Source organism: Orcinus orca, chromosome 12, assembly GCF_937001465.1.
Source record: "Orcinus orca chromosome 12, mOrcOrc1.1, whole genome shotgun sequence".
NCBI lineage: Eukaryota > Metazoa > Chordata > Mammalia > Artiodactyla > Delphinidae > Orcinus > Orcinus orca.
In genome coordinates, this window is record NC_064570.1 from 46926929 (window position 1) to 46947017 (window position 20089).

At 35.3% G+C, this 20089-nt stretch overlaps 1 protein-coding gene across 1 annotated transcript; it reads left to right on the top strand.

Annotated features, from left to right (window-relative positions):
- The first annotated feature begins 12 nt into the window (after window positions 1–12).
- TUBE1 (tubulin epsilon 1) lies at window positions 13–19633 on the top strand. Its single transcript, XM_004264709.4, has 12 exons — window positions 13–140; window positions 235–308; window positions 939–991; window positions 3475–3532; window positions 7149–7264; window positions 9829–9950; window positions 13157–13344; window positions 13563–13738; window positions 14561–14701; window positions 17561–17701; window positions 18334–18508; window positions 18827–19633. Exons 1-12 carry the CDS (start codon window positions 116–118, stop codon window positions 18983–18985), a joined length of 1428 nt encoding a protein of 475 aa, XP_004264757.1. The 5' UTR covers window positions 13–115; the 3' UTR covers window positions 18986–19633.
- Window positions 19634–20089: the final 456 nt, after the last annotated feature.

Genomic DNA, 20089 nt, shown 5'->3' on the forward strand with positions numbered 1-20089 from the left:
TGCGGCAGCAGCGTGACTTACGGCCGCCCTGCCGCCTCGGAGAGAGCCGTTGGTGGGCAGGAAATACGCAGGCCGGCGCGGGCTCCTGGATGCAGCGGGACGGCCGCGCTGCAGCATGACCCAGTCGGTGGTCATACAGGGTAAGCCGCCCCGGGAGGGTGGGGACCTGGTCGCCGCCGAGGCGAGTGGCCCTGTTGCTGCCTAATGTCTATTCTCTTACCTTCCTGGGCGCAGTCGGCCAGTGCGGAAACCAGATTGGCTGCTGCTTCTGGGACCTGGCGCTGAGGGAGCACGCCGCAGTCAACCAGGTACCGTCCCCAACGCGCGGGAGACCCCCATGCCCGCCTGTCCCCGAGGCTCTTCCAAAAAATAAGCATTAATACTCTGGGAGCTTTTATCTGGCCGATGTAAGTTGTATGGGATCTTCTCGGTAAAGGGCAAACTGGTTTTTAAACTTCTGTTGGCGTTAGACACAAGAGTCCAAACGAACACTCGCCGGAGATCTTAGTTTTAAGGTTCCTTAATTCTCAGGGTTGCATCTTTATCAGGGTTCTTGTGAGGAGCAATGAGATAGCATATGTGAAAGTACTTTGTAAAATAGGTACCATGTGTGGCATTATATTCCTTAATTTAACCAGTCAGCTTTTTAAATGATCACCAAGAATGCAGGGAAAGCTCTCATTTGATGCACCTGCTCTACAGTTCTGTAGGGACGCCTTTTCTCAGTACCTTCAGCTGCACTTAATCCATAGATCTCGCGGTATTTGCTCTTCTCTAGATTGGAAGAATCAGTATAACCATTTTATGATTGTTTGCTTTTTCTTATTGTAGCCATATGCCGGCCTTTAAAGTATTGTGGGATTATTAAATTAAAAGGACTTCGTTTGGGAAAGAGGCAAAACGTAATCAAGCGCTAATAAATGTATTTTTTTTTTTAGAAAGCGATTTATGATGAGGCAATAAGCAGCTTCTTTAGAAATGTGGATACCAGGTAAGATGGGGTTAAAGTCTGTCACATAGCTTAATAATTATTTTCATGTCAGCAGTTTGGGAGAAAATTCTTCAGAGGACAGTAAAAGCAGTTGATAACTGTAAAGAAGTTGTTTGGCTTTTTTGTTTGTTTTTCTCATTATTGAAAGCATATTGTCATTCTCTTGTCATTAATATTCTCATGTCATTAGGCAGAGCAGAGCAGGACAACAGGTTTCCTTTTAAAGCCATATGAAGGAATAAAAGGAAACTTTAGTGTGCTTAATTTTAACTTGACCTTGAAGTAAAGTTTCACTAAAAGGAATGCTGAAAATTTCCCTGAGAGTGTCTTGTTAGTGCATTCAATAATGGCTAACTTTTGAAAGAAAAATACATTGTTTACATTCCTGTGATATTACTTGTGGTCAGGAGTATTTGCTCTACAAATAGAATGTGCTAAAAAGGAGCAGAGCAGTTGTTGTCAGATTAGTTTTGTTTACTTAATAAAGGGTATATGTAAGTATATATCTTTTACCTGAAAGAGTAATTTGACATTCAGGGTGTGTTTCTAAGCTTTTAACATTAAATCATGAAGTTCATGCATTTTCAAAATGCTTAATAAAACTAAACCTGCCGGGCTTGAACTGAAAAATGCATACTTTATATCCAGTTTTAATCTAATAAAGATTTCAGTTCTAGTTTGAATTAGTTGGTTGGGTGTTTGAGGCAGTTATCTCCCTGGGAAGGCTAATTAGGCCCCACTTCCTTAGTGAATTTCAGAGTCTGACCCTCACGCTTGCAAACTCAGGAACTTCGATGACATCTTGATAATGGGTCCAGTGCCCTCTAGTACAGGCAGATAAACCAAACTCAGATAGGAAATTACAAAGCAGAAAGTCAGTGTAGTCATGGACAGTAGGAGCTATAACTCAAAAAGACTAGACACCCATTTTCTTTCAAAAGCACATTCTCTTCTGTAGGAAATCTATCAGGAGAGCTAAGTGATAAAAGGTTACTTAGTGACCATGGAATCAGACCAAGGTAAGTTAGGTGTATTACCTTAATGACTGGTGTTATTTATCTTTATTAATATGGAGATATCTGTCACATAGACTAGATTACCTCTTGTTTGTAAACTAGAACATCATCTCCCCTACATACTATTAAGAGACTCAAATTTGCCTTTGTAATACTTCCTTGTAGGTAGTATTCTAACTAAATCTGTACTTCCATTCCCTCTGTAATAACTCCTTTCATTGAATATTACATAGTTGAGATTCAGCTGGAAGCCATTCTCTCTTAATCAGGTGACTTTACCTAACTCTGTTCTCATCTACTCGGTTCGTTTTATAATTTAACCTAAGAGCATACTTATTTCTCCAATATCAAGTTTGAGGAGAAGAGCCTTGGCATCTTGCTCTTCTTTCCAACATAGTATCAACACATGCAGCATCTATTCCACAAGTTAGTACAAAAATTCTTTTTCAAAAATAAGACCACACCTTTGTATATACTTATTTATTTGAGGAAATTATCATACCTTTTTAATAGCATGATAGGAATTTACCTATACCAGGGGTTGGCAAACCTTTCCTGTAAAGGACCAGATGGTAGATATTTCAGGTTTTGCAGACCGTAAAGTCCATATCACATCTCCCTGAGCCCGCCATTGTAGTGTGAATGCAGGTATAGATAGTACATAAACAAATGAGTGTGGCTTTGTTCCAATAAAACTCGTTTTCACAAGTAGCTGGTCATACTTGGCCTGAGGATTATAGATTATCAGCCCCCGACCTATAGCATCATCTATGCTCAATTCAGCTTCACTTCATATATTCTGTCTTGTAAACTATATTGACTTGTCCACTGTTTGTAGTCATAGACTTAGTTACTTTGGTGACTTATCTTCAACATGAAATTCTAGGAACAGCCTTAGATACTCAACTGTATATAACTGGTATGTTAGTTGATGTGTGTCTGGCTACAACAGAAAGCCTCACTAATGGTGGCTTAAACAATAGATGTATCCAGTTATGTCACATACAAAGAAATCTGTGTTTAGAGACATGCCCTAAAGACCAAGATACTGTCATATTGTTTCATGTGTTGGTTTTTTGTCCTCATGTTTTTGTACTTCATAACCGTAAAATGACAGCCTCCACTGCCAGGAATCCCATCTAGATTCGTGTTCAAGGTAGGAAAAAGGACCAACTGCATCTGGTCCTTTTTATCAGAAAGCTTCCCAGAATATCTCCTTTTTATTTCATTACCCAGAACTGGATTACATGACCAGCCCAAACTACAAAGAAAGCCAGGGAAATAAGTACCTCACTTTTTCAGCCTATTGGGAGGTGGGAGATTACGAATGGCTTCTTTGTTGCCTTTTGTGTCTGCCTCACTTGGCCTATAAGTAGTTTTACTATGTGAATGGAAGTTAATTTTATTACCTGATAGCACTATTAGCATGGAAGATCTTATGACCTTTTCTCATCTTTTACCTTTCAGAGTGGTTGGTGATGGTGGCAGTATTTCCAAGGGGAAAATTTGTTCTTTAAAAGCACGAGTAAGTCTTATACACTTGGATTCTTATATTGCATGTGTTTTTAAAATAACTCTACTTCCGTAACTGTCATAAGAATAAAATTTTAATTTAACTTCTCAAAATAAAAAAAAGGTATTTGCTAAGCCACATTTAATATAAATATAATTAAGCAGACATTTGTGTCTCCATGAAACTTTAGGGGGAAAATTTTGTGCTTAAAGTGAAAATACTGCATATTTGGCATTTTTCTAAATGTTTTAGGGGAAATATATGTCTAGATAAATGATAACAAAAGCTTTTCTTAACTCTAAGCCTAAAATACATTCTAATGAAGGTTAATTTTCATATAAAAATGATGAAAGGTTTACTTGCACCAGAGTTACTATTCCCAGTACAAAGCATAGATTCAACCACATTCTAGTGAATACATAACATAACCATGTAAGACCTCCTGAACAAAAATACTTCTAGTCAATAGCCCATATTTAGTCTTAATCTCATTGCAGTTAACACTTCTCTTCTTCGATTGTGTCTCTGCAACAAACTGCTTTTTCCAACTGTTGATCAGTAATGTTTGACTATGACAGAAAAGAAAGGCAGTTTTGGTGCTGTGGAAGTAATTGTGATGATAACGATCAGACCGGGAGTAGCGGCTGAAAGAGTAAAGAGCAGTAGTGTTGTAGTATCTGGGAACCATCGCCTTGTATCTGTGATCTCCAGTGTCCTTGGGAAACAAATTTAGGGCAGAGACTATGTGCTTGTAGTCTGTTAGGATAATTGATTAACATTTGGTATAGTTCATGCCTTGGAGAGTGCTAACATCCCAATCCAAATCTTGCTCAGAGATAAAGAAACATTGACATTTCCTAGACCACTCCCAATTTGAGCTCTTTCCCACCACCCTACCAGTGAGCAAGTTGGCAAATGGAGGAAACACTGCTGGAAGAGAATAAATCAGTATGTTTCTATAGCCTTTGGCTTTTTTCCTAGAAGGTGTTCTTCCATTTCTTCTTAGTAGTCTTGGTGTCATGTGGCTCTGATCACTGAAGAGTCTAGGCTTCAAAAGATAATTTGGTGGCTGGGTTCCTCCACTGTGTTAATAGGCAAACACTCAGAATTTTGTAAATCCTGTATTACAATTAAGGGGAAGCTCAAGGGCCTAAAAGCTATCACCAGGTAGCTCTGGAATAAAATAATAAACATCGAATCTTGGAAGTTGTGACTCCAGATCTTGGATGACTAAGTGAGGAATCCAGAATAATTCCTTGTAATTAATTTCCTATGGAAAAACAAATCAGAGGTCTTATGTGACTAAGGAAAGATTGAAAGAGTTACAGACTGTCAGGGTTTAATGCTAAGTGACTATGACAGTGATGATTCCCTCAAAACTGACTTCAGGAGGTGCTTGAATGTCAGTTTGTATTCTGTATTCCCCTTCCTTTGCCTGATTGCAAAGTAATTGAAAGCATGTCTTAAATATGTTTAATCTTCCACAAATCATCTCAGTAAATCTATTTTGGAACAAGGACAGTAGAAGCTAATTTTGTTCTTTTTTGTAATCTTATACAACAGTGAAATCCCTCTTACATGGTTGATCGGGTGTTAAAGTCAGCATTTAAGATAAAAATTGCATATTATCAAAAAAATCCTTGAAAATCCCTAAAATTGCCACGAAATGACCCTGTATAATCCTGTGTATGTATATTGATGCTGTATTTAAAGGAGCACATTTATAAAACAGAATTTTACAGTCTTTCTAATATACCACTGTAACATGATGATATAACATGTGATATTACTCAGCCATAAAAAGAAACAAAATTGAGTTATTTGTAGTGAGGTGGATGGACGTAGAGTCTGTCATACAGAGTGAAGTAAGTCAGAGAAAAACAAATACCGTACCCTAACACATATATATGGAATCTAAAAAAAAAAAAAGGTCATGAAGAACCTAGGGGCAGGATGGGAATAAAGATGTGGACCTACTAGAGAATGGACTTGAGGACACCGGGAGGGGGAGGGGTAAGCTGGGACAAAGTGAGAGAGTGGCATGGACATATATACACTACCAAATGTGAAACCGATAGCTAGTGGGAAGCAGCCGTATAGCACAGGGAGATCAGCTCCGTGCTCTGTGACCACCTAGAGGGATGGGATAGGGAGGGTAGGAGGGAGACGCAAGAGGGAGGGGATATGGGGATATATGTATATGTATAGCTGATTCACTTTGTTATACGGCAGAAACTAACACACCATTGTAAAGCAATTATACTCCAATAAAGATGTTTAAAAAAAAAAAGTGGTATGCTGTCATACAATTAGAAATATATTTCTAAAGTACTGTGTAATAATATTTTAATTGCCAGCTTACAGTAGCATACTTAATTACACAAATAATTGAATTCACAGAATTTAAATGGGCATAAATTGTGACTCCACTGTAGTCAGTACTCGGTAAGTGTCAAACTTGACTGTCTCCCTTTGATAAAATAATAGAGCATAGAGTTTGGTGGTTAAGAGTGAAGATTCTGCAGCCAGGCTAGCCAGGTTTGAATCAGCTCTACCACTTCCTAGCTGGGTGATCACAGCCAAGTTATTTAATTTTTCTAGGCCTCAGTTTCCTCATGTGTAAACTGGGAGTAATTACAGTACCTGTGCATAGGGTTGTGAGGATTAAATGGGGTGATACATGTACCATGGCATGTAGTAAGTGCTTAATGTTACATGCTCACCAGCACTGAAAAAGCCCATAAATCAAGCACTTTCTCTGTGACTCTGAATCAAAGACTTAGGTTAAAGGGGACCCTAACATCATTTCAGATTACTTTTTTCAACTTTGCTTTTTTATTTATTTAACTCTATTTTACTCTTTCATTCTTCTTCCTCAGTGTAGGAAATATAGAAAGTAAAGTACAAAACAGTGGGGACAGAGGGTATATAATTCTACTGCCAAGCTATCTCTGCTTACATTTTGCTGTATTTCCATCCAGTCTTTTCTGTTTTTCTTTCCATAGCTAATTTTATGTTTTATTTTCTCATTTTCTTCTTAGTAATAGAGGTTATCTCCCATGTCAATAAAGTTTGTGATATTTAGTGAGTTTGTGAATTTAGATTGCGAGTTACTTAGGGGAAGGGACACTTGTCATCTTTGACATCTATCCAGTGCCTTGGCTTTGCACGTAATAGTAGTTTACTGATTTGATTTGGACAGTTTTCGGCTGTGATTCATAAAGAGCAGCATGGTTATTCCTAGTGACCAAATACATTAATGAACCCTACATTTATTGAGAATTGTTTCTGGTTAAGGTTACCTTCTAAACTTCTGAGACCTTGTTCTCAAGAAATTTATAGTCACATAAGCACATAAATAAAAGAATTGTTAGAAAATCAGAATTATTCAGTTCCTTTTTTTACTTCTTATTCTTAGGGTAAGAATTTAGAATCCATCTTCTCATTGGATTCCACCTTTGGAGCAGAGTGAAATTATTTTTTAAGTTTTATAACAGACTCCACAAAGAGAGTCAAAGATTTGATCAAACTTAAACTATAAAAAGAACAATGCAACTTCAAAAATTCTTTTTATTTACAGAGTGACTAAAGAAAAATATGCTAATTACATTTTATTTGTCTTTCTCAGGCTGTCTTGATTGACATGGAGGAAGGGGTAGTAAATGAAATTCTTCAGGGACCATTGAGAGATGTATTTGATAGTAAGCAGCTCATCACTGATATTTCTGGCTCAGGGAATAATTGGTGAGAATATGCTGTAAATGTCATCTGAAAAAAAAAAGAGGAATCTTTCCTTTATTCTGATAGGTCCTGCTGACATGAAGCAAGATACAACTTGCCATACCTAACTCTAGGCCTTTCAGCCCATCATCTTTTCCTTGATAGATGATGGTGTTCACAATGCTTGGAAGCTATCTGTATCCTAGTTGTTTCTCTTTATTTTTTTTTAAGAAAAAGATGAATCATGAAAAATTGATTTACTAAATTTCTCATTGTAATTTGATTCTTGCATAACTGCTAAGTAGTGACAAAAGTTGTATTTATTTTTTTGATATGTAGTTCCACATTTATATATTCTATAGAATTCTTTACTTGTCCATAAAGATACAAATGAAAGGTTGTTCACTGAAACATTGTTTTTAACATCAGATAGTACTCAACAGGGGCTTGTTTAAATCAATTATAGTATATCCATACAATGGAAAATCATGCAACTCTTATAAAATGTAACATATCTGTATGGAAATTTTCTAACATTTTAAAAATCAGAAGTATTAAGGCACGGAACAATGTGGCTAGCATACTAATTTGTATATGAAAACCCTTACCTTTTTCTTTTTAACATCTTTATTGGAATATAATTGCTTTACGTTGTTGTGTTTCTCCTGTGTAACAGAGTGAATCAGCTATACGTATACATATATCCCCATATCTCCTCCCTCTTGCATCTCCCTCCCACCCTCCCTATCCCACCCCTCTAGGTGGTCACAGAGCACTGAGCTGATCTCCCTGTGCTATGCAGCTGCTTCCCACTAGCTAGCTGTTTTACATTTGGTAGTGTATGTATGTCCATGCCACTCTCTCACTTTGTCCCAGCTTACCCTTCCCCCTCCCCGTGTCCTCAAGTCCATTCTCTACATCTGCATCTTTATTCCTGTCCTGCCCCTAGGTTCCTCAGAACCTTACTTCACTCTGTATGAGAGACTATTGGTCCATCCACCTCACTACAAATAACTCAATTTTGTTTCTTTTTATGGCTGAGTAATATTCCATTGTATATATGTGCCACATCTTCTTTATCCATTCATCTGTTGATGGACACTTAGGTTGCTTCCATGTCCTAGCTATTGTAAATAGTGCTGCAGTGAACATTGTGGTACATGAGTCTTTTTGAATTATGGTTTTCTCAGGGTATATGCCCAGTAGTGGGATTGCTGGGTCATATGGTAGTTCTAGTTTTAGTTTTTTAAGGAACCTCCATACTGTTCTCCATAGTGGCTGTATCAATTTAAAAGTTGTAAGTATTTTTATAAACTGTTCTCTTACCTATAGTATTCGACTCAGTCAAAGTTTTCCCATCAGTCAGATTTAATAGAATTGATTGAGATGCAAGCCAGACCAGTGTCCCAGCATTCAAGGTCAGTCTGAGGCTATATTTGGCCCTTAAATATATAATGGTCTCTTCTCCTTAATGGGAAAAAAGCTCCAACAGTGATCATTTTAAAATTTACATTGACACTGGTTTTGCTGTTTTTTAAAAAGTAAGTAGGTTCTTGTTTGCCAGTCTAATATTTGTTATTTAAATTATTTGCAGTTAGTCCCTCAGGTTTATAATGTGTAATACTGTGTAATTTTACTAAAGCATGAATTTGAGTCTTGTGTTCTGAGAGACTTATTTGGGGAGAACCAGTCACTAAAATAAGTGTGTCCACCATCCAACCAGCTTTCTCTAATTGTCGTATAACTTATTCTGCAACTTTTGAGTTACACCTGACTACATGTTATATGGAAATCGTTCTTACATTTCAATTCATCATAATAATACTTGCAAATTTGGGCAACCAAAAAGGCTTGCAGAACCTCATGAATATCAGTTTTCTACTGTGTGGCATTTCATCTAGTAATAACATGATATGACCAATATTTTTTTCATGTTTTAAACCAAAGTAGGTCAGTTTAAAATTTTTTACTTTTATGTCTTTCTAGTTGACCACATTCTGCTTTTTAATACATGAAAGTGCAATCAGTTTACTTTCAATGAAGATGAGAAAAAACTTAACTAAAACCTTGTTTTGTCGTAATTATACCTTAAGAGCAGATAAATTTTAAAAACCATAGTTTAGGGCTTCCCTGGTGGCACAATGGTGGAGAGTCCGCCTGCCGATGCAGGGGACACAGGTTCGTGCCCCGGGAGATCCCACGTTCCGCGGAGCGGCTGGGCCCGTGAGCCATGGCCGCTGAGCCTGCACGTCTGGAGCCTGTGCTCCGCAACGGGAGAGGCCACAGCCGTGAGAGGCCCGTGTACCACAAAAAAAAAAAACAAAAACATAGTTTAATATCCATTGATAATGAACTATTTTATCAGGATATTTGAGGATTATAGGTATATATATTTGTTAAATTATCTTCTTATATCCTTGAGATATCATAATATGATTTATTGATGTTAAACAGGAATAAAATTTACTTACTACAGTAAAAATACTTTTTGAAGCTTATCTGTAGTCTTTTCATTTAGTTCAGAAATAATAAAATCTTGAAATAATAAATGCAAGGATTTTTTTTTTAATCTATATTCTTTTTTCCAGGGCTGTGGGTCACAAAGTGTTTGGCAGTCTTTATCAGGAACAGATTCTAGAGAAACTCAGAAAGTCAGCAGAGCACTGTGATTGTTTGCAGTGTTTTTTTATAATACATTCCATGGGAGGAGGTAAAATTATTTATTCATTTGTCTATAACAATGTGAAAATGCAAGTGAGAATTCATTTTGCCAACATAAGTCTTGTTTTCAGACCTTTGCTTAATAAATATAGAACTATTAAGAATTAAGAGTATGTTTATGAATGTATGTACATAAGCTTTTTATCTTAAATTTTTGTCAAATTGTGTCACTCTGACCATTTTTTAAAAATTTAAACCCTTTTAAAGAGTCAGTAGAAATGAATCTGAAAAACTTTTTTCTTTTATCTTTAGTAGAAGGTAGATTTCAATATAAGCTTTTTGGTAATGCTGCCTTTCTCCTAAGAGCTTGCTTATGCAGTTTCATATGCTGACTAGAACTAAGTATTTGTGGCATATTCATAGATACGTTTGCAAAAGAATATCAGTACCCTTTCTTTAACTACCTTCAATCCTTTCTTGTGTCCAATAAGAGAAATAAGTAAAAGAAATCCTCTTAGTCAACTCCCTTAAATCATTCCTTACATGGTAATTAATCACCTTGACCTAGAATAAATGATCTGCATTGCTTTCTTTCCCAGCGAAGCCTGTACCTTGCAAGTGAAGTATTTTGTTCCCCTGTTCCATGAAGTAGAAACAGATCATAATTTGATAATTTCAAAAGAGAATTAGCCTATTTTAAAAGAAAACTTTGCCATGCTTTTTTCCTCCAAGCTGAGATTAAGATTTTTATATTCAGCAGGTTATGTACAGTTGACTTTCTTATACATATCTGTTATTCAGTATGATAGCATTTGAAAATTAAAGTTAAAATTGCTATGTAACCATGCCTTTAGAAGACCATCATAATCGTTAAATTAAGAAGCTAATTTTCAGGGCTTCCCTGGTGGCACAGTGGTTGAGAGTTCGCCTGCCAATGCAGGGGACGCGAGTTCGTGCTCCAGTCCGGGAAGATCCCACATGGTGCAGAGCGGCTAGGCCTGTGAGCCATGGCCGCTGAGCCTGCGCATCCGGAGCCTGTGCTCCGCAACGGGAGAGGCCACAACAGTGAGAGGCCGCGTACCGCTAAAAAAAAAAAAAAACTAATTTTCTTTATACTGGTATAATTAACCTGCAGATTTTGAGTAAGTTTTCAAAAAAAACCAATTTGATTTATAGTTCATTATGGTGCTTTTTTTTAATATCCCTCTATTACTCAGAATCTCAGTAGACTGTACTTTATTTATAATTCACTGAAAATGGCAAAAATACTTTAAATAATATTGAAGGCTAAAAATGAAGTCTTTTCCCACATCTAATCCCTAATCTCTCTCCTCACAGATTATCAAGTTTGCCAGTGTCTGTCCTTCCAGATATTTCCTGTGCCCATTGTGTGTTTTTACATAAACAAGATCATGAAATACATACTACCCTGTAATGTTTTCACTTTAAATCTTTCCTGAACATCTTTCATCAGCTCTGTCCAATTGTGAGAATATGTAATAATTTTTAAAGTCAGTTCCTCATTGATGGATGTCAAGTTATTTATGGTTTTTAGCTACTACATAAAATCCCCAGCGAACATCTGGTACCTATATCTTTGTTCATTTGTGCCACAATAGCTGTAGGCAGTATTCCTAGAAAGGAAAGTGGAACCAAAGAATATGTACATTTTAAGTTTTGGTTGATATTACTAAATAACCTTCCTACATTATTGCATCAATCCGTATGATTAGCAGCAATGTATAAGAGTTTATTTCCGCACACTGTCACCAACGCTGAGTATTATGAGACAAAATCTGTCTAATACAATATGTTCAAAATTATATTGCTTTAATTTGCATTTTTTAATTAGAGAAAAGGTTGAGCGTCTTTACATCTATTTGCCATTTGATTTGAGTTACAATTTATATCCTTTGCTCATTTTTCCATTGCATTATTCGTATTATTTTGTTGTTGATTTGTGACCCTCTTTATTAAAGAAATTTAGTCCTCCATCATGTTTGAAGATTTTTTCTTAGTTTGCCTTTTTATTTTGTTTGTTTTTATATATACATATATATAGAGAGGGGGGAGTTTTGTTTATTTTTAATGGAATCAAAACTATCTTCTATAATGGCTCTGGTTTTTTATAATGCTTAGAAAGTCCTCATTAAAGATTAACCCAAAAAATCTCCCTCACTTTCATCTAATATTTTTAACATCATAGCCTTTTTTTTTTGCGGTATGCGGGCCTCTCACTGTTGTGGCCTCTCCCGTTGCAGAGCACAGGCTCCGGACGTGCAGGCTCAGCGGCCGTGGCTCACGGGCCTAGCCACTCCGTGGCATGTGGGATCTTCCCAGACCGGGGCATGAACCCGTCATCGTAGCCTTTTAATATTTATCCAAATGGGGTTAGAGCATTATTGGCTTATGAACTTTTTCTCATCTGGACAGCAAGAAATACATTTTACATTACAAACCAACACACACAGAAACATACACAAACTAAAACAAAAGATTATTTACCCACACTATATGTGACATACTAATATTTCTGCGTTTCATTTAAGAAAAGAAAATACTGGTCCTAACCTTATAAATTAGTTTCATAGCCCACTGATGGTTCACAAGCCATAGTTTGAAAAGCACCAGGGTAAAGGATTCCAGTTTTCTTTTAGTTCTTAAAAATATCTGAATTTATATATATGTAACTCTGTGTGTCAGAAAATTACCTTAATGAAGTTCTTAGAGTTTCTGCTTTTAGGTAGATAGTAAAAAAGTTTCCTCTTTGAAACTTTTGTAAATTCAAGTTGGTCATGCTTAACTTTAAATTTTAACTCAGCATTTAAGTTGCTTAATGTCATGATAGTGTTCATCATTAAGATTATATAGGTGCTGCACTAAAGATGTCAAGATAGTTTGTTTTTTCTTAAGTTGCTTAACATCAAGTGTAGACTAAATACTGTCTTAGTTGCATTTTTTACTCTTCAGTCAGTTCTTTTGACATCATAGAGATATAACTTGAATGTAAAAAAGTGTAAAACATAGAAAGGCCTCTCATCATCACAGTCAGACCCAGAGGTTGAATTCATGACTTTAAGTCTCACTACCTATATTGTCTTCATTTCTTTATCTGAAATTAATTAGTTAATATATAATCACAGGAATAAGTTGAAAATTGTATGTCTTTAATACATAGGTTTTTAACACAAAAACAGAATTCCGTTATATTCTGAACCATTTATGCTGTTTTCTTTTTGAAATCTTAATCTTCAGGAACAGGATCTGGACTTGGCACATTTCTTTTAAAGGTGCTTGAGGATGAATTCCCAGAAGTATACAGATTCGTGACTTCAATTTATCCTTCTGGTGAAGATGATGTCATAACCTCGCCTTATAATAGCATGTTGGCAATGAAGGAACTTAACGAGCATGCAGACTGTGTGTTGCCCATTGACAACCAAGTAAGAAATGGCATTGAATTTATGGACATACTATGTATACATTCAGTCCTGTGTTATGCTTATGTGTGTACGTGAAACAGTCTCTTCACTTTTCAGCCTTCCCATCTAAGAGAAAAAATAAGTTTAAATTGCTTTTTTTGGTCTTTTTCTTCCTGGTAGAATGTCATTTATGTCCTCTCTTCTTAATTGCTTCTCTCCCAATATTTTTCCCTTAAAAGTCTTTATTTGACATCATTAGCAAAATTGACCTCATGGTGAATTCTGGAAAGTTGGGTACAGCTATAAAGCCAAAGAGTCTGGTTACTTCAAGTGCTGGAGCTTTTAAAAAGCGGCAGGAGAAACCATTTGATGCAATGAACAACATTGTGGCAAATTTGCTGCTCAACCTAACAAGGTAATCCGTTTGACAGTGTACTTAAGGGCAGTTTAAAAATTTCCCTTGCTTTTGATAATGTTTTGCAGTAGCATTTTTTAGTTATTCTGAGTTGTAGAAGCTTTTTTAAAAACTTTATTTAAAATAAAAATTTTAGTTTGTCTAGTGTTTTCACATCTTGGAGTAATAGGCCAGAATTTTATTTTCTCTGACTCCAGAGGAGCATTTTGTTTTCCCCAGGTACGTTCCATGGAATATTAACAGATGTTAAATGGTAAAGGGTTTTGAAGGAGATACACTTGAGAAACACTTGGTTAGACAAAAACAAACTTGGTTGTTTTGTTTGGTTTTTTTTGCTGCGAAATGTCTTAACCTTTTAAACCAGCTAATCTATACCTCTTTATTAGCTGGTCCAAAATATTTCTTCGACTTTGATCTAAAAAATTGCTTTGGCATTATTATATTCCAAATTGTAGAGCATGTAAGCAAATCCCAGGGGAATTTAGTAAGGTTTATAGAATAATTAAATAACTGTTGAACTGTATGTATTTAATTCAATCTAAAGTCTGTTTTAAGTAAGATTTTTATGTAGGTAATTAGCAACTGTAGTAGAGTGGTTACACTTCAGATAATCCTGAAATAAGAATTGCTGTAGATGTTATGTTATATTTTGATTATCTTTATACACGATGTTCATGATACTAAATTTCACTAATACAGAAAAAAAAGAGCATCTATTCTCTAATGAAGTACAGCGTACGAAAGGATGTAGGAAAGTGCCTGCTGACTAAATCAAGCTACATTAAGTTAAATATTTTTCATGCTTTAATGTTAATTTTTTAGCTCTGCAAGGTTTGAAGGATCCCTTAATATGGACCTTAATGAAATCAGCATGAATTTAGTTCCTTTTCCTCAACTGCATTATCTTGTGTCAAGCCTAACACCTCTGTATACACTGGCAGATGTTAACATTCCTTCTCGAAGGTAAGATGTAGTAACTTTATTCCAATTACTTGAGGGCTCAAATTACTTTAAAAGCAAACACATTTTTAAGAGAAAAGTTTATAATAACTAGTTATTTCTTCATACCATTTTCTTTGTGAGAATTATATAAAATATAGGTGATGACAGCCATTTTTCCATTAAGTGAATGCTTCCTTGTTTAGAAGTCATTGTTTAAAAATGTCAGTATTAAACTATTTGAAATTAAATCTAATAACGAAATTTTTAAGCTTATGAAAATTAATAAAGATATAATTTTTATTGAAAAAGATTTAAAGGCTTTGAAGTCTGATGTACTTAAATATGAATGCTAATTCTGTCATTTACTAGCTACAGAACCTTGGGCAGGTGACGAACTTTTAGTTTTTCTCATCTTTAAAAATGAGAGAGTACCTACCTCATAAGCTTGTTGGTATATTAAATAAGAGTATCTTTTAAAGCTCTTACCCCAGTCTAGCACCATAGAGGGTTTACAGATATTACTCTATTATAGCTATTATGTATCACTTCCAGAACACCTTGTTTTATAACTGTGTCATTTTTAAGCATAAAACTTACATCAATTTACTTAACAAAAATGTAGTTGAAACATACTCTTATCATATACAATGATGATGAGCTTGAAAAGGTCACACTGACATTCACAGTTGACTGAGGGAAAAGGTCTTGTCAAACTCTGCTAGAGGAAATTATGTAAATGACAAAGTAAAAACTAGATTACAGATCTTTTTAATAGTTTGAATTTTGGCAACATAATTCTATACTGTGGGAATGTCACAGTAATACTGATTAACTTCTATTTGAGCAAGTAAATAACTGACTATGCCAACTAATAGGTGCGGTCTCTTTCTTTGTGGGATGCTGATGAGCTTAACAAGTTAAGCGACTTGCATAGTTTATTGAACATGGGAATCAATCATTAAATGATTGCTTTTATTATCAGCCCAGCATATTAAAAATGAGTATATTTAGTAAAAGGTACACCTTTAATGTGGACACACAGAATGTAAATTGGTGCTAAACTATTTATTGTACAGTAGTGATTATCCAGACATTTAAAGTTACTCGTTAAAAAAATAAAAACATGTAATTTCTAATTAAATTCAGCATAATCGTGCTTGGGGTGTGTGTGTGTGTGTGTGTGTGTGTGTGTGTGTGTGTGTGTGTGTGCATATTTTTTTTTCTTTTTGGTTGTGCTGGGTCTTAGTTGTGGCAGGTGGGCTCCTTAGTTGCAGCTTACCAGCTCCTTAGTTGTGGCATGCGAACTCTTAGTTGCAGCATGCATATGGCATTTAGTTCCCCGAGCAGGGATTGAACCCAGTCCCCCTGCATTGGATGCGCAGAGTCTTAAGCACGGTGCCGCCAGGGAAGTCCCGTGCTTGGTATATTTTGATAAAAATAATGGTGTCAGCATTTAAAATGTTTATATATTTATAGCTTGTTGCAGGTTTGTTCTGTAAGGAACCTTAACAATGTTAGACTCTTAAGGAACTTATCACAGTGTTCTTTCTAGCTTTGTGGGGGTTTTCCTTTTTTATTTTCTTTTTGCTTCTGTACTATAGGTATTTCAAAGGCTGCCATATCCACATATGGACACGTTTATCCTTGAGCAAATAATAAATTGTTTTTAAATTGTACTACTAAAAGGCATAGTTTTAAGACTTTAATTTCTTATTAGTAGTTTACAAACAACTGAGAATGGTTTTGGGATGTGCTTATTAATAAACGTCATCTAGTCCATTTTTATCAATGAAAATGACAAAGCACATATTAGCGTGTGTATATTAAATTCCTTGTTTGTAATGTAAAGAGAAATATCCCAATAACTATAAATAGCTCGTTGCTAGTTTTTATATTTTTTTTGACAAAAGAATGAGTGTGCCTACTTGTTGTATAGTGGTTCTTAACCTTTTCTGGGTTTCCTTGACTTCATAAAAATGCCCAAAAGCACATACACACCAAAATTTTGAGCACAGTAGAGGATTCATGAATTCCCCAAAGCTCACCATCCACTAAGAGAGTCCTCTATCCTTCTTACTGTAGAAGAATCAGGATAGAATGTAAGCTCCATTAGAGTAGGAAATTTTTGTTGTTCACTGCTGGGTCTCTTGCACCTAGAATAGTGTCTGGCACATAATAGGCATTTAGTAAATATCTACTGAATGAATAGGCAGCATAGTGTAATGCATTTAATATGACCCCAGACTGGGGTCATATTAAAGGCCTAGGATTCTGCGTATTATTAGATGTAAACTTCATCGGTCACTTTTATCTTCCTCTCTTTAGAGGAATGATAAAAGAATGAAGTTAAAAGACTTTATTCACTTAAAAGCCTCCCTTTTCAGGAATAGTAGTATAGAGTAGTGTCTTTTTTGGAGAGCCTGACATTGTCCTTTGATAGCTTCCTCATTATTCCTAAGTAATTTATGATATATTTTATAGACAAAGTAATCTTAATGTAGTAGGTTTTTAATTAGTTTTGATAGTTCTGATACTACGAAGTAGATAAGCATACTGAACTAAGTAAAAATGACACAATTTTTAGAAATTAGTACTACATAGAGCTCACTAATGATGTAGTCAATATTTTGTAGCTACCTGAAATCAGGTATATATAAAATACATTGCAGAAGCTTTTTATTCCCCCTAAAAAAAAATATTGCGTGATTTTCTCTCATATTTATCCAGATTGCTTTGAGGAAATGATAGCTGAGATTCAGAATATATTTGTGTGTGAAGTTTATTTACCTGTAGATGACTGTCTTTTCATTTTATAGTTACACATAGAAGAAAGATGTAGTACAGTATTTTGTATAAACAGTGACTGTCTCATTGTTTTAGGTTGGATCAGATGTTTTCAGATGCCTTCAGTAAAGATCACCAGCTAATTCGAGCTGACCCCAAACATAGTCTCTACCTCGCCTGTGCCCTCATGGTTAGAGGAAATGTACAGATTTCTGATCTTCGCAGAAATATTGAAAGGTTCAATTTTATATTTTTCAAGATAATGTTATGTGTACTGTTTGTAACAGTGTAGCATGTAGTTAAGTAGCACTGTGAACTTAATTGAAGTGTGACTTTGAGCAAGCTACTTAGCCTCTCTGAGCCTATTTTCCTCAAATGTAGAATAAGAATAATAATAGTACAGAGTTGTTATTTATGTTAATTATGTTATGCACATTAAATGATGAGATGTTATTTTCTGAAAATGTTCAGGAAATTTAGCTATTATTGCTTTTATTACCACCGCTACTACCACTACACTGCTTCTAAGTTTGTTTTACTATTTGACAGTCTTACTTTTTAGGAAAACTGCTCTATTGAATTACAAAGTAAGGAAAATTATAATACCTTCATTTCTTTTCATCCCCAGATTTCTAATGTTAAGGAATGTGTTTCTAGCTTCTTGAATCACCATTATGGCCAATTTAATGTCCCTTAGTTCACTGTTAGACTGTACCATAATACTGCTAGTATTAAAAAATAGGTAACTTACATTATATACTAAGCACTTAGAATGGTACCATTAGTAATGTCCCAGTTTAATGTGGGCTGCCATAATATGGCAGATATTTTAGTACCTTAATTCTTACCTTTGAGTTTTTGCATCTCAGATTAAAACCTTCTCTACGGTTTGTCTCCTGGAATCAAGAAGGCTGGAAGACCAGCCTGTGTTCAGTACCTCCTGTGGGCCATTCCCATTCATTATTAGCTTTAGCAAACAACACATGCGTCAAGCCTACCTTCATAGAACTGAGAGAGAGATTCACGAGGCTCTACAGAAAAAGGGTAATCATCAGTACACCTTTTTAACTATATGTGTTTATTTTGGCTATTTAAGATGCGTGCTCAAGAATTAAAGTAACACAAATCAGGTGTGATCCTGCCTGCTATATCTTATATCTGTGTATTGATTATAACTGAAGAGGAGAGGCTTACTCAGACTCCAAATGAGAAATCTCATGGGTTTATAGGATTTAGGTTCTCATTTCTCTTGTAAAGCTGAGTGTGAACTATCATTTTAATATGAATATTTACATTATAGGATAGTTGTCTGTATTAAATTTCTTGAAAATGGTCAAGATCATTCAGTTTTTTTATTTATAGGCTCATCTTCATCACTATCTACAAATTGAAGGGATGGAGGAAAGCTGTTTCACAGAAGCCCTGTCATCTTTATCAGCACTCATACAGGAATATAACCAACTGGATGCCACAAAAAGCATGCCTGCCGAGGAGTTACCTAGACTAAGCGTAGCTGTGTGAAAAAGAAACTCCAAAGATACAATTTCTTTTTCTTAATTTCACATGTTTTGTCCCCTTACCTTTTTATTTTAGAATTTTTGTGATTCAGAAAGGCTGATTTGTGTTTTTCATATTGGGAAGTTTTTGTCTTTAGAGTAGTTTCCATTTAATCACAATTTGTTGATGATCCCACTGTGTGAAATTAGCCAAGTCCTAGTGCCTTGACTTTAAACATCTGTCTTTCAAAAAGTCGTGTTTTCTAAAATTGAGAGAACAGAGTTCTTCAACATTTTATTTTATTTATAGTCTCATATGTAGGCATTTATACAGAGATAATCATGTCTTCAGTAAGTCTTGTACAGATGTATTTTTTATATTTATTTACAATTTATGTCTTCACATTCTGTTTAAATTCTCCTAACTCTTTAAAAGTAAATACGGGAGTAGAAGAACACAGTATAAATATTTCTATGTAATACCCACTAACTTCAGGAATAGATTTTATTACAACTTGAGGTTTCATTTCTTCTTTGGGTAACCACTTGTTTGCACTCAAAAGAATCACAATTTACAATTATTTTAACTTGTATTAAATTATTTTTAAATATAATGGTTTTTTATCAAACCAGTTAATTTTGTAACAATAAATGTCCATGTTTTTAAACCATGCTACTTATCAGTTTTGCTTGTCCCTTTTTTTTTTTTGGCCATGCCACATTGCATGTGGGATCTTAGTTCCCCAACCAGGGATCAGACCTGCACCCCTTGCATTGGGAATGTGGAGTCTTAACCACTGAACTGCCAAAGAAGGCCCACTTGTCACTATTTATACAAGCAAACAGAACATTACTAAGCTTGATATCCTCTTTGAAACTTTGCAGTAAATGACTAATAATCTAGTGAAAGTGTTCCAGTTACTATAAATCTCCAGTTTTAGTCTTCAACATTAATTTATCTTTAATCACAATTTATATTTAAAATTCATAGGTGATTTATCATTTAAGGAAGTAATTTTGAGCAACAATTTATTTTCAAGCCAGAAAAATCTGTTGGGTGCTTTCTTTAATGTTATTTTTTAAATTTCTTTCCTTTTCAGAGTAAGGATACTGCTCTTGGTCTTTATCT